Here is a 14916-nt window from a genome sequence, read left to right as displayed (position 1 = left end):
AGGATGGACACAATAACCTTAATACCTTCAAATACAATGACATGCAGTGAATACTACCTTTGTGAAGAGTTTACAGCCTGTAGAGAAGTCATGTTTGATTTGATTATATTGTATCATTATTATATATTATATTATTATACATTGTAAGGTGTTTTTGGCATTTTGTCTAATATCCGAAAACCAGTGTAGTCCAATGTTGTCAGTGCAGCAGGTGGTGGTGATATCTGTTTCATCTGGTTAGATCTCTGCTCAGGTTGATATTGGCATTGGCAGATCAATGCCAATGCTGCAAAATACAGATGACCACCAGACTTTCTGTGCTAAAAAAAAGCTGCAGTCACACCAGATGTTGCTCCTCACTTATATTAATGAGAACAGGGTGATTCATATTTGCTTCCAGGCGCAAATTGACCCCAACTTGTTGAGTCTGATTGTTCATATGCTGTTTGGCTGCAGTGAATGCAAGTACACAGTCCAGACAAATGGTCTAATCTGAGACTTTTCTTTCTGATTGCGTAGATCCAGACAGGAAAGATAGGATGCGACAGAGGGCATGACACATAAATTGAACTTTGCAATTATAGGGAATGCATCTTAACCACTAAGGTCATCAGGATGCCCACTTTAGGCTTGCCTTGTCTGGAAGCTGCGTTTAGAAACTGGTTTAACACTCTAAGCAGCACAGTCTGATTATTTATACCACTGACAAATAAATATAATACATAGTATTATGTATTATTATGGTGAATAAAGCTTGAGTTTGACCAGTAACAGAATGAATTGCAAGAAGACAACAGAAACTGTGGTGGAAATGTACTTTGAAGGTTTTGTTTGCAACATAACAAATCTCTGAGGGATGGAAATAATGAGTATGATAAACTATGAGTAATAAATGTTTCACAACATTTACTGGGTTTGTTTCACAATATGGATGAAGGGTTGTCTGATAGGAAAACTCTTCTTGTTGACACTTGTCCTCCTGCTAACCTCTGTCCTCACAGCGTCTGTCTCTGCTCATTGCTCACTTTTCCTTTTGCCTCTCTCCTTGGTGTCGTCCTTCCCTCGTTTATTAGGACATGTCAGAAAACAGTGGACAGCAGCTGCTGGTGAAGGCACGTTTCAACTTCCAGCAGACGAACGAGGATGAGCTCACCTTTACCAAGGGTGATATCATCGGCGTGACTCGTCAGGAGGATGGTGGCTGGTGGGAGGGGATGCTCAATGGCAGGACTGGATGGTTTCCTAGCAACTATGTTCGTGAGATCAAAGGCTCTGGTAGGTGCCTCATCTACCTCTGTAAGAAATTTCAGCATTAACATACAGGGATGTAACGATATCAAAAATATCTGAAAAATGTCCTTTATTATTTTACTAATAAATCTGATGTGTACAGCATTCCAAAAATTGTCATTTGCATCCTTCAGACTACATAATTTTAAGTAGGTCCTGCTCCTCTCCATTTGTCTGTGAATGATCACAGAGAAGGCTGGAAGATTAAATCATTTTCTAAACAGACGTTTTCACGTCTTTCTCAGACAAAAACTGCCAACCGGTGCACTGTGTCACGTTTCCCATTGTTATAGCTGTTCCATCTGGCCTTATGACGGTAACACAGCTTCACATCTGTTGCTTCTCGTGCCCTGCTGTGGTTGTTTTTTCGCCTGTAGAACAGTTTGAGGTGCCGTGTGGCAAAAGGTTGCAGCATAAAATCCGACCCTCTGTTTAACTGACATTTATTCATTCACTCGCAGAATGATGTATGGTGTGTGGTATCACTTCAGGTACCATGGAAACATAAACACAATAAAAGCACAATAGGACAGTGTAAGACAATAGAAGTGTACTATACATGAAATATGGAACACAGTAAAACTTTTCTGAGAGAAAAGCAACAGAAACAGCAATATGTGTAAGTACAATAACATGGATAGGGACAAGATGAGATAAAGTGTGGATCTAATATGCAGTTTATGGTGTATTAGAAGTGTTTATTGTACTTGGGATAAAGGAAATGCTGAGATGTGACACTGAAGGGATGCTTTTGATAATTAGAAGTGCAGTTGTATGAGGTACTTTTTTATAGTCGGTGTATAGTAGGCGACACGCGTTTGTTTGAAGCAGAGAGGAGCACCAGCGTGAAAGTTAAGCACCGTACTGCTGTGGACAGGGTCAACAGCAAAATATATTTTAGCCATTTAAAAAATCACTGTCAGTTTAGGTGTAAACTATGTTTAGAATATTTTCACTGCTTTACCTTGTTGCAGACTGCCCTTTTCTTGTGGGAAACTGTTTGCTATATAAGCCGACTGTCACTCTCTCTCTAAACTAACCACTCCTTCAGCGAAATCAATAATTTTACTTCGCAGAGCAGGGAGTTGCTGGTCTGTTGCTGCCTTCACTGGTTGGCTTGTTTATGCTGTTGTGTGATTTGTTTGTATTAAAACATTAGATCAGATTCACAGATGACACACATACAAAAAAAAATAATTAAGAGATCAAGACAGCAGTAGATCAGCAACTCCTCGGTTCTGTGAGATAAAATCGGCGGCTGTTTCTTGTCGGAAAGGTAAAGCCATACAACCCTATGTCAAATAATTCATCCTATACGTTTAGGGGGGAAAGAGAACAAAACCAGTGCCATAATGCTGCTGAAGCATTGTATTATTGAGTTATTGTTATTTTCTCTAAATAAACATTATTGTGAGTGCAAATCCATTTACACATATAGTAAACATAAACATAAATCTGGATATCAAGCAATGTAAAGATGTCTTGTACTTTAGATATGCAGTAAAATAACAGCCACCCAAAACACTGTGGCTTCGCTGGTATTAACAGCCAAAAGCATCTCTAGGCATCCAACTATATTTCTAATTTATGAATGTGGAAGTAGCATCAGTTTGAACACTGTAGTGTTTCAACTGTGTGATTCATCTCCCTAATAATTGTGTTTCTATATCTGAGCATAATTATGATTCATGTTTAAAGAGTTTTAGAGTCACGAGTCATGACACATTTGTAACCTTATTTATAGTAAGAGCTCATTGACTCTTTAGATATAATGCTGGATAGATGTGCTCTAATTAATTTCTTTTGTCTCTGGCCACAGACAAACAAGTGTCCCCCAAGTCCGGCACACTTAAGAGTCCACCTAAAGGCTTTGACACTTCTGCAATCAGCAAGACGTACTATAACCTGGTAAGGATGAAACTCAACACTTATTTATATTTTTTTCTGCTTACTTACAGACTTACTTACTTCTTACTGTGTCTCCTTTCTCCACTAACATGTTGATCCTGTCTCTATTTTGTGCCTGGTTTATATCTGTCTTTATCTATGTGTTTTCCCTGCAGTATTTGTAAATGTTCTTGCCATAAAATAATTACATGGAGTACGTACCAGGATAAAATCTAATTGGCCTCTTCAGCCACGGCTCTCTCTGACCAACTCATTGACATACTTTTTCTCTCTGTCCCGTGACTCTCTTTGAAAATGTCACTACAGCTGAAGTGTGGTTTGTAAAACCGACATTGCAGCGTGATAAGAAAAGTGAATTCATTATTTTCTGTGATCATATGTTAATTTATTTTGGTGATTTCTGTTTATGTGGTACATTCTGTAGTCAATATTTGATGTGTAGATACTGTACATTGATCAGATCTACAGTATATAGAATCAATCTCTGAAACTGTATTGATAAATTAATCCATATTTTTCACTACATAACTTAAAAGCTCTAAAGCAAATCTCACACATATTTTGACGCACTATGTCGTTTCTTTAGGTGTTTGAATTAGATAGAAGCAACATTTCCATCATGAAATTTACATGTTATCTTGTTTTTATAGATTTGTAACACTGTTTTACACAAAATTATGGTACTCGTATCTGTGCAGGAGACCAGAGTTTTAAAAGTGCCTGTATGTTCGGCTCTCAGTTCTTTTGCAGCTTGTAACTGAATCTCGGTGGTTTGAAGTTTACTTTCTGTCCTGCGTTGCTGTTTGTATTTTCAGGTGTCTGTTCAATTAAATGTTGCATGTCTGCTCTCAGCTGGATATGAGTCGTGTTACGTTTCAGCCGATGAAAACTCAACATTTTCTGATTTTGCTGCTTCGGAATAAAAACTTGGAATAACAAAATATCATGCCGTATCCATTAATGGGAAGAATTTTTAGGAAATAAAATGTTTATCTGTTTTAGAGCTACTTGACTCAAGACAAGCACATCATCTGTTAAATAAACATCTTCATGTGGGTAGTCCTGGTTTAATTGAGTCAGAGTCAAACCGATCCAGCATATGTGTACAGAAAAGGCGTCAGGTGTCCTGTTGCCATGACTGCCGATCAGAGCTGTGACGACTGCAGAGTCATTTGCCCCAGGAGTGAATCCTGATTGAACCCTTTCTTAACCAGTGGAAAACGGGCCTTACTCAAAATTTGTGGTGCTAACTCATGAAATAAATAATTTTTAAGGAATAATATCTAAACTGAAGTTGTTTTCTCTTGTTTGTATTGCAGGTGTTGCAGAACATTTTAGAAACCGAGACAGAATATTCAAAGGACCTTCAGAGCCTCCTGACAAACTACCTGCGACCTCTTCAGAATGTGGACAAGTACGACTCAGTTACACCCGAAATCTGATGAAACCAGAATCCGGTTATTTCAATATGATTGCTGTGTTACAGGAATCAGGATCAGTCACTTTTGAACACTTGCCAAACAACAAATCACTGAATATGTGGTCATCATTTCGCTTTTACCGTCTTTCTTTGCCTTTTTCTCCAGACTGAACAGCTCGGACATGGCCCTGATTCTGGGAAACCTGGAGGAGATCAGCACCTTCCAGCAGATGCTCGTCCAATCGCTGGAGGAGTGCACCAAGTTAGTCCCTCCCCGCACACTCAGCCCCACTGCAGCAGCACCCTCACTGTTTCATAATAAGCAGAGGGACATCTAGTGTTGAGCTGCTGGTACTACAGGGATGTTGGACTATAGACTAGGGAATTGTGGTTTTGTTGTGCTTTTAGGCGATAACACACATACACTTATTCCATACACTTTCTTGTCTGTGTGTATGAGTTTGCATAAAAGCACCTTATCAGCGTGTGATCTTTTTCCTCTTCAGGCTTCCAGAGAGCCAGCAGAGGGTGGGAGGCTTCTTCCTCAACCTCATGCCACAGATGAAGGCTCTTTATGCCGGTTACTGCTCCAACCACCCGTCTGCAGTGAATGTGCTCACCCAGCATGGGTATGTTCACAAATCAACTGCACATTTAGTTTATTTTTACAGTGATTTCAGCCTGTTTTCACGCCGAAGTTCACAGGAAAGGAGAAGAGGTTTATTATGTTACACGGGAAAACAGGTGTTTGTAACAGATTGTATTAGAAAAGGGGAAAGGGATTGATTGTGTTGTTTATCTTTGTTTTGCAGTTGTAGCTACCTGCTGTTTGCGGGTTGTGGCAGCTATCGTGGTTTGTCTCTACGGACACAAACTGCGTACTCTGCAGTCAGCTTTTCATTATCGACACAACTGCAGTTCAGGCAGTATTTTTTCCAACTGAAAGCAAAAAAGGAGACAGAATGAAGGAAAAATTTGTTTGGCAGTCTCAGAGCAAATTACCATGACTCCAAGGGGATATAGGTCCAAATTTTGGACTCGATTGGAAAAAGGCTTGTGACGTGCATAAATAACTTTTTTCCCAACCTGAAATGAACCCAAAGACAGTCTGAGAAAGGCTCAAGGATAATAAGAACTGATCTAAACCTGATCTGATTTGTGGTTAACCTGAATACACCCAACTAGAGAGAAAACACCAGCTGTGTAGCTTTGTGTAAAGAGATAAAGAAATCATATCATGCATAGTTTTCTGCCCATGACGACCTCCGTTTCACTTCATTTGCACTGATCTATTTTGACCTGCCGCAATGGCAGTGTATTATTATTTTGCGTGACTGTATGCTGAAGGACCTCTCGTGTTGTTGGTGATTCACAATTTTTTGAAAAACCTATTTTGACTGCTCTGTTTTATACTGACTGCTGACACCTCACTCTTCTTAACCAGCCAGTACAGGCTGCAAGTCATCAACAACTGCTAGGCTAAAAACAAGGCTTACTCATTAGTCTCTTGCAGGTTACATTTTGGCCTTTGATGTGATTTAAAAAGTGCCATCATTATAAAAGTTTTGTTTCGTCTTAAACCAGAGCATCTGCAGATTAATTCCATACCCATTAATGTTATGACTCACTAAAGTCAGGCATGAAAGAGATGAATAAATCCCTGTTTTTGTTATGCCATGCACTATACTGGTGAGGTCTGTTAGTAAGCAAAAAAAAAATGTATTGAGGATGACACTACAAAATCTACTGTAACTCCTCTAACTGTGAAGTGATTTTCATGAAATCTGGTTTGTTATAAACATGGGAAATGAAACATGATAGTGGTTGCAATTAAATTAAGTTACTGGGGGCAGTCTTATCAGTTCTGTGCCAAAACATTAACAGTCTGAATAGCAACAACTTCCGCTGGCATGTGGAAGCTCTGACCTATGACTAAGCAACATCAAATTTAAGTGATTTAGAATTTCAGATTAAACTCACTGATATAAATAGGATGGTCAAAATAATAGAAACACCTGTCAGTATAAGGTAATATAAATCAACAGCAGCACAAACTGCAGCCATTAAAATAACCATAAAGTTGAATCAATACTTCTCTAAACAATAAGAACTGAACATAACCTTCATAAAAGCAGTTGTATTAGACTGTTAGTTTTAGCTATATGTACCTCATAAACTGGCAGCTGAGTGCATTTCATCATGTGTCTTTCAGTCTGTTGTTGAGGTTTCTCTTTGTCAGTACAGTTTTCATGTTTTTGTTGTATGCTGTTAGTTTTTGACACGTTTTTTTAAAATCATAATTTGACTCTGTGCCTAGCTCTCTTCATTACTTTGTTTACTTCAAAATGAATTTCCTTCCCAATTGCAATGGCATCAAGTTAGTGAGTTGTAACAAGTTGAATGCCAGTTAACAATATGTGTGTGCTGTCATGAACGTGTGTGTGTGTGTCTTTTCCAGCCAATAAAAGATGACAAACAAACAAACATCTGTTAGTCGCTCTCTGAACAGTGTGTTGGTTGCTAACCCTGTGAAGAACTGTAAATGTTGATAGAAAATCCATTGTAAGTCATCACAGTTGCATGATGAGCTAAATGATTAATTAGTTTTGTCTCTCTGTCTCTCTTGCAGTGAGGTTTTGGGGGAGTTTATGGAGGGGAGGGGTGCAGTCAGTCCTGGGATCCTCACCTTGACCACAGGCCTCAGTAAACCCTTCATGAGACTCGACAAATACCCCACCTTACTCAAAGAGCTGGAGAGACACATGGAGGTGTGTATCTTAACATATGTCTGGAACACTCGTTCATTTTGATGTGTGAGTTGTTGTTTTTTTAGACAAAGGTTTGCAGTGCAGAAAACAAACACACATAAAATTCATAGACAAAGATCAAAGTGAATATTCTATATAATAATAATAAATATATATATATATAATAATAATATTCTATATTATTTCAGTTAACTTATGTATTAGTCAATATGAGAACTGTAAAGGTAAAGTTTTGCAACAAAACATACCAGCATCTTCAAAGCTGGTGATGTTAAAGAAACTAACATACATAAAATTAAGAGAAAGCCAAAGATAAAAATGAATATAGAGAAATCCAGGGATAGTTATGATGTTTGTTAAATATCTAACGTGTTTTTTCTTTTCTTTATTTTCAGGAGAGTCATCCTGACCGGCCAGACATTCTGAAGTGCATGGCGTCTTTCAAAAACCTGTCTGTAAGCTGATCTGACTTCCTCTCCTGTTGCGTGTAACATGTAACCAGGCTCGTACTCACCCTGATGAAAAAAACCCCCCAAAACATTTATTTAAATGGAAACGGCAGTGTCTTGAACATGCTGTTGTGTACGTAAGGGCACTGCACTGCCTTTTTTAATACGGCACAGTTTATGTACACATTGCTGCTGATTGGGTAACACCCACCAAATGAGCGTAAACATCACTCAAAGCCCACCATTTTGAGGAAACGTGTCGTTCAACCCAGAGATAGTAGCAGATTGAATTTATCCCAGACTTAAACCTGCAGTGTTGAACGGTTGTCTCCCTCTTCTGGCAGTGAGTATAATTACACAAACACTGTCAATGAAGGCTTATGATGATAAGCTTTGCCATACTCGTAGATGCTGTAGTCTATTCTGTCACTGTGGTTGCCCCCTCCCTCTTCAGTTCTGGCAAACCACTGGGCTGTCACCAGAGATTTACCTGCTGGTGATTGGCTCCAGTAGTGTGTGATCTTGTTTGGCAAGGGCCTGAATTTGACAGACATCATTTGTATGTTAGTCTCACATTACAGCTTTAATATGAAATGAATTAATAGCAGGTCTTTAAGTAGTTGTTTGTTTCCATTGTTTCAGGCTCAGTGCCAGGAGGTGCGGAAGCGTAAGGAGCTGGAGCTGCAGATCCTCACCGAGTCCATCCGACTGTGGGAGGGGGACGACATCAAGACCCTGGGCTCTGTCCTCTACATGAGCCAGGTCTTAGTCCAGAGTCCTGGCTCAGAGGTACCAGCACCATCTGCCCCCTCCACCTGCACTTCCTTCTGCTATAAACTGTTGATTTGTTTATGGTTTATTTGATAGGGACAGATACAATATACATAGCCAAATTAAATACAGCTACCCAGTGCAAGTATTATAGTGTTTATAGCAGATGCTGATTTGCAACTCCCATCCCAAGAAGTGCTCTCATGAAAATAAGAGATTGACACAGTAAGGTAAAAATAAGATAAGCTGAGTACAAAATATCATAAATCTAAATAAAAGCGGAGCACAGCAAAACACATATAGAACAAATTCAGAAACATTACATTTAAAAAACTAAACCTTAGTACAGGTTTGTTGCTGAATTAATCAGGGTTTTGTAGCTCCCTTAAAAGCGGGGACGTGTTCAGCAGATGTCAAGTGATCAGGGAGTGAGTTCCATGACTTTACTTCTTTCACCTAAAAAACTGCAACCAATATTGCTTGTAACTATAACGTTGCTAATCCATTAGTCTGCTGTATAGGCCAATACTACAACTGATACTGGATTTTTGGGGCTACCGATATTAGTGAGTAAGAAATTGTGGTATTGATATAACTTTCACTGGTATTTTTAATAATTATGAATCATTTAAAAAACAAAACATATACAAAACATAAAAAAATACTTTGAAAACACAAAATAGAACAGTTTGAATTAAAGAAAATGGATCAAATATGTGTAAAATGCTGCCTATAAAACATTTTTTTTAAAGCACTCTGCATTATGTTCTGTAAAAAAGAAAAATCTGACAATATAGCAGTACAAGGCCAAGAACAGCCAACAAATATCTGTCTGGCTTTACTCTGCTGCAGTGACTGTGGCTATGATTTAATGCTTTAACATATTTGGGTTAAACCCTTACCTATCATCATAAGTTTTTGTTTTTCTTTTAAATTGCATTAAGTTTCTATTCATAAAACAAGATATAACGTGAATTAATCTTTGGATGACTAAAACATGACCACAGACAGTGTTTTTTATCGAAGGTTTTGTTTTTTCCAGAACTTGCTGTATTTAACAAAGCAACATCAACAACATAATTGACAGGGATTAACCCAGAAACAATTACTAAATCATACTTGACAGGAAAGCCTGGATCGTCACCATCTTTCAGCTTTCATTAAACTCTCCCAGTGATGATTTATTTGTAATATGTTAACTCCCGGTTAGACCTCTATGTGACTGATAAGTGCAAAATGAGTCTTGTGGCATCTTAAGTGCACTGAAACCTTCATTGGGATAAAAAGCTCTACAGAGACTGACTGCACTAATTGTAAGTAGCTTTGGACAAAAGCGTCTGCCAAATGAATGTAATGAAATTTAATGATTATGAGAGCAATGTTCTAAATTATTCCTCATTATGACTGGAGAACACCTCACCTCTCTTTAAAAGATTCATCAAAAGTGACATCTTTTCAGACATTTTTCTCCATTAGGATTCAGTACTGCCTCACTCAAACTCAGAGTTTTATATTGTAATTAAAAACTGTGGTGTAATTTGCTTGACATGAGAGCATCAGTTACTGCATGCACTGTTAAAACTGGGTCAGATTATGTCAAAGATTCGAAATAATTAACTGAGAGGTTGACAACGTTACAGAAATAAATTCTAAAACTGAAGAAAAAATATATATATAAAAAATAAAAAATATATCAACTTTTTCCAAGACTTTCTCCTTTCGTCATCTCACATCTGCTACTGCTGCCTTTTTGGTGGTCTGATTATGTTACACAACTTGAAATATTGCAATTGCACAAATTTATAAGCTCATCTGGAAATTACCTTGAACTTGTCAAAGTCTGTCTGTGCTGCAGATACACTTGATTACTAGTTTAAGAAGTGATTGAAAGAGCATCAGGTTTTCTTGGGTGGATGTAAGGAAATAAGTGACACAAAGTTTATAATATTCAAACCTTCGACATTAGAACTGTAGCTGGTATTTCTGTTGTAATAAACTGCCCTCCCTGGTTGTCTGGGGTGTAGAACATGCAAAGTAAAATTCTTAATGCAGTAACAGCCTGTGGTTTGCTGTGGTTATTATTGTAAATAAATGCCACAATGAAGGTGCGTTTTGGGGAAAACTTGAGACTTTTTTGACAGCAGATATGGCTATTAATATTCCAGGATTCCAACCATATAGAACAACTACTGTTTTAAATAACCATGTAATGGCATCAGTGTAGTGCTATTTGTTTTCAGTACAGGAGCTCACTTGTGACCTACACATGCATGCATGTTCGTTTCACATTTAACCGCTGTTCCTGCGATGGCAACTTTACATATGTTAGTCAACTATAACCAACCGCACGATCAAATTTTAGACTGACTTCATAAATAGTTTCATATGTTGAGAATATAAATATTCTTGCAAGTTACAGTTTATTTCAGATCCATGTGTAGCATGCAGAAATATTTGATACTGAATTGTAAATAATCACAAGTATTTGAATGAATGAATTGTCAACTTGTTACACTTCATTTCCAAATTCAGAGAAACAGCCAACTCAGTGGAGTGGGCAGATTTGAAGGTCTGGACCCAGGCAAAAATAATTAACTTTCTTTTTTTTTTTTTAATACGCCATTTATTTTACATATTTTATATGGTTTAGTTGACATACCTCATTTTTTTGCCAATGATCATTTGCCAGTACAACTACACATGATACTGCCAATAAAAACAGAACATGCCAGCTAATGTAAATCCTGTTGCTGTGCACTTACGCTGTGAACCACAGAAAAAGCAATGTACCAGTTTTTTGAGAGATAAAATGTGTATACCCAGAGTGATACTAGCTTTTTTTGTTACAGTTATTGCATAAAACTCATGCGACTTGACAACTGAGATGTCAATAGCCAAAACCATCTCACCAGGAAATTCACACTAATGTAACTTTCCTCTGAGGCCGACTGAAATGGTTTTGATCTCATTGTGAATCTTTGATCTGAACAGACTCGAATGTTCCCATCAGTAAATGGTGATTCTGTGAGCAGACAGATTTTATCATTTTCTTGCGTTCACGTTTCCCATTCCCTCTCTGTCTCTCTCTGATTCTTGAATCTCCTCCTGTTCATTAGGAGAAGAGCGAGCGGTACCTCATGCTCTTCCCTCACGTCCTCCTCATGTTGTCTGCCAGCCCCAGGATGAGTGGCTTCATATTCCAGGTCGGTGATAAACATTTTCTCAGCTCAGTCTCATTTAATTCTCTCTCTGATCCCCCCTCTAATGTTAACCTCGGTTCTTGATATAGTGGATGTAAGCTCATTCCTCTGTTACATCTTGACTCCCTCTGCAGGGAAAATTGCCCCTGGCCAGCATGACAGTGAACAAACTAGAAGACTGTGAAGCCCATAAAAATGCCTTTGAGCTCAATGGTAAGTGAACATGAGATAAGCAAGAGTGTAATTTGTTTGCCCGTAATGCCTTCAACAACATTGTCTCTGTCCCCGCAGGTACAATGTTTGACCGTCTCCAGGTGGTGTGCACCCACCAGCAGGACCTGCAGGATTGGGTGGAGCACCTGACCAGACAGATCAAACACACTGCAGCCACAGCACCCAGCCACAAACCACTCACTGTTCCCTGCCACACGGTCAGCAGCTAATCATTACATACTGACTTTCTTTCTGTTCATTTATACTTATTGTTGTTGTGTAAATGCACTCTCTCTCTCTGTCTCTCTCTCTCTCTTTTATTTACTTAATACCACTTGCATGTTGGTAGCTTCATTGTGGCACAAGACAACTGTCTAAAAATAGTTTAAAAATCTATAAAACTGTCTACAGGAGTTTAGTTAAGGGAAATGTGATGTTCTTCTATGTCTTCTATAAAGTTGTTTAGTTTAGTTTTGTGAGCAAACACTTCCCTGTTTACACATCCAGCATACTCACTTTCCTTTTAGCCTTGTTTTGGTCTCCATCAACTCCTGAGAGTAATATTTGGCTCTTCAGCAGCTACATTCTCCATCATGTTCACCGGCTGGTCACTTTGTCCGTCAGCCATGTGCCTGCTGCATCTTGAAACAACACCGATACGAGAACCAAAACAATAAAGGCCTGAAAGCCAAAACACTGAGCTTACACCAAGTAACAGCAACTACATCAGTTGTTAAAGTAGGTTTTTGATTGAAGCAGCTTTAATGAGAGGGAGTATGGTGTCTTTCTGAACAGTACAGACTAAACATAGAATATGATGGCGCATCTGCTGGATGTTTATCAGGCATTACACAACAGTTTTTATGTGGAGGAACAGAACTGACTGTTTTGTGATAAATCTTAATACGCTGGCCCTTTTCTTTCATTCCTCAGCTCCCATCTCACCCCCTCACCCCATCCCGGCATGCCGAGGGGAGGGCCATGACCGTGGCTCCCACCTACCACACCCTGCCTCACCCCTCCTCCCATGGAACATCTCTGTCCAGCACCATGATGTGGGGCCCACTGGAACCACCCAACACCCCTAAACCCTGGAGCCTGAGTTGTCTGCGGCCTGCACCCCCTCTACGGCCCTCTGCAGCCCTCTGCTACAAGGAAGTGAGGCCCAGTGTTTTTATGTAGACTTCATGTCTTTCTGTTATGTTGCTTTTCTAATTGTTGCACAAGTGTCTCACTTTTTTCTGTCCTCCCCATGTACAGGATCTTAGTAAAAGTCCTAAGAGTGTGAAGAAACTCCTTCCTAAGCGCAAGCCTGAGAGGAAACAGTCTGAGGAGGAATTTGCCTTGAGGAAGAGTGAGTATAAACTCTTTCCTGTTTTCATTATGTCTTGAATTTGTGTTGAACCCAGATGTGCAAAAATGTGTGTTTTCTTTCATATTAAAGGAACAGTTTGGCATTTTGGGAAATAACATAACCGTTACCTTAGCTTAGCTTAGCTAGTGCAGGGTGAAACAGCTGTCATGCTGTTACATTCCTGAAAACCGCATATTGTCATTTTTATACTTCAGTTTTTATATGTGCAACAAATGAGATATAAAATGTTAATGGTGAGCTTTAGAGTACTGGAAGGCAGATTTTTTTTCATCTTTAGACAAAGCTAGGCTAGCTGTTTTCTCTCACCTTAGTTCTTTTTACTAAGCTAAGCTAATTGCCTGCTTTCATGTTGTACTCAAGACCAAATAAACCAAGACAGTCATGACCAAGGTCATAGTGTGTCGATGCTGAGTCAAGACCAAGACCATGGCAGGGTGACACAGAGTCAAAACCAAGTGCTTTCACATCTCTAGCTCTCTCACCAAAGTGAGAGAGCGGCACTGCTGCATGTAGTGTTTATGTCAGAGGTGACAATTAGCTAACCTTGATTTAACATTACAATATACAGATTAGCTACATGGCTTTATGTGGCCTCTGACATCATTGTTTATCATAAGCAAAAACAAAAAATTTAGTTAGCTATCTTTACTAGCATCATTTACACTTAACTTTATTTATGCATCCAGTCTAAGTGCTGTTAAAAGTTTGGTGTGGTCCCAAACATCTCAGTAAGCATTTTATTGTGGAATAAACACACTACTGTGTGTTGTCTTTTGGATGCTGTTTTGCATAAGAGCTCTTTGTGGTTTTGAAGAGCTCTTTACTGCATTCACTTTCTTGGAGCGCGTATGAGGGAGGGCTGGCAATAACAGCCTAAAATTAGAAACTAGACCAGCAGGCAGAATTTACAGGGTTCAAGCCCCCTGCACAAGTCGCATCAGCTGTCCCACTGAGGCGATACGAGTCAGACCTGCAGGCACTTGGGCTCAATGCAAGTCACAGGTGTTCTGTTAGTCTGTGTCAAGGTTGGACTGAAGCTGCTGCTTCTTACAGCGGGTCCCTGTGCTGCACGCCCGCCTGTCTCTCTCACTTTGTGTCTCTGACAGACACAGCAGGTGCTGCTGCTGCAGCAGCTTCAGCACGAGCTGGACATACTGAGCCGGCTCTGGACTTGCAGTCCCCGGCTATCCCCACTCCCTTGCTGCCTCTTGCCGCCTTGGTTGTCTGTGGGACCACCACCTCTGGCAGAGAGTCAACAGGTCTTAAAATAACACCCTGAGTCTACTGTCTGAGACCAAGTAAAAATGCAATTGATTCCAAAACGAGATCACTCTCGAGACCAAGGTAATTGTCGACTATGACAACAGGAGCCTGCTGGCTCTTGCATCATACTTAACAGACAGCCATGAGACTGGCTTCTTCTGATCTCACTCTTGACAAGAAACACAATAAGTAAATACTTCCCAAAGTGTGGAACTATTCTTTAAATGTTTGCACACACTATAATTTGTGTGTATAGAGA

General features: G+C 39.3%; 1 protein-coding gene across 2 annotated transcripts in view; it reads left to right on the top strand.

The window, feature by feature from the left end:
• arhgef7a (Rho guanine nucleotide exchange factor (GEF) 7a) overlaps positions 1–14916 on the top strand; it is a 43225-nt gene that overhangs the window by 18135 nt on the left and 10174 nt on the right. For both annotated transcript variants that reach the window (XM_084724730.1, XM_084724728.1), the window contains exons 5-17: positions 1074–1275; positions 3110–3198; positions 4518–4612; positions 4785–4880; positions 5125–5247; positions 7248–7386; positions 7782–7841; positions 8478–8624; positions 11723–11809; positions 11941–12019; positions 12098–12237; positions 12953–13177; positions 13280–13373. In XM_084724730.1, the coding sequence (XP_084580856.1) occupies positions 1074–1275; positions 3110–3198; positions 4518–4612; positions 4785–4880; positions 5125–5247; positions 7248–7386; positions 7782–7841; positions 8478–8624; positions 11723–11809; positions 11941–12019; positions 12098–12237; positions 12953–13177; positions 13280–13373 (1576 nt within the window). The remainder of the gene's footprint in view (positions 1–1073; positions 1276–3109; positions 3199–4517; positions 4613–4784; positions 4881–5124; positions 5248–7247; positions 7387–7781; positions 7842–8477; positions 8625–11722; positions 11810–11940; positions 12020–12097; positions 12238–12952; positions 13178–13279; positions 13374–14916) is intronic.

The sequence above is a fragment of the Lutjanus erythropterus genome, chromosome 8, assembly GCF_056507025.1.
Source record: "Lutjanus erythropterus isolate fLutEry1 chromosome 8, fLutEry1.hap2, whole genome shotgun sequence".
NCBI classification, from domain to species: Eukaryota; Metazoa; Chordata; class Actinopteri; order Lutjaniformes; family Lutjanidae; genus Lutjanus; species Lutjanus erythropterus.
This window is presented reverse-complemented; position numbering and strand designations above follow the sequence as displayed.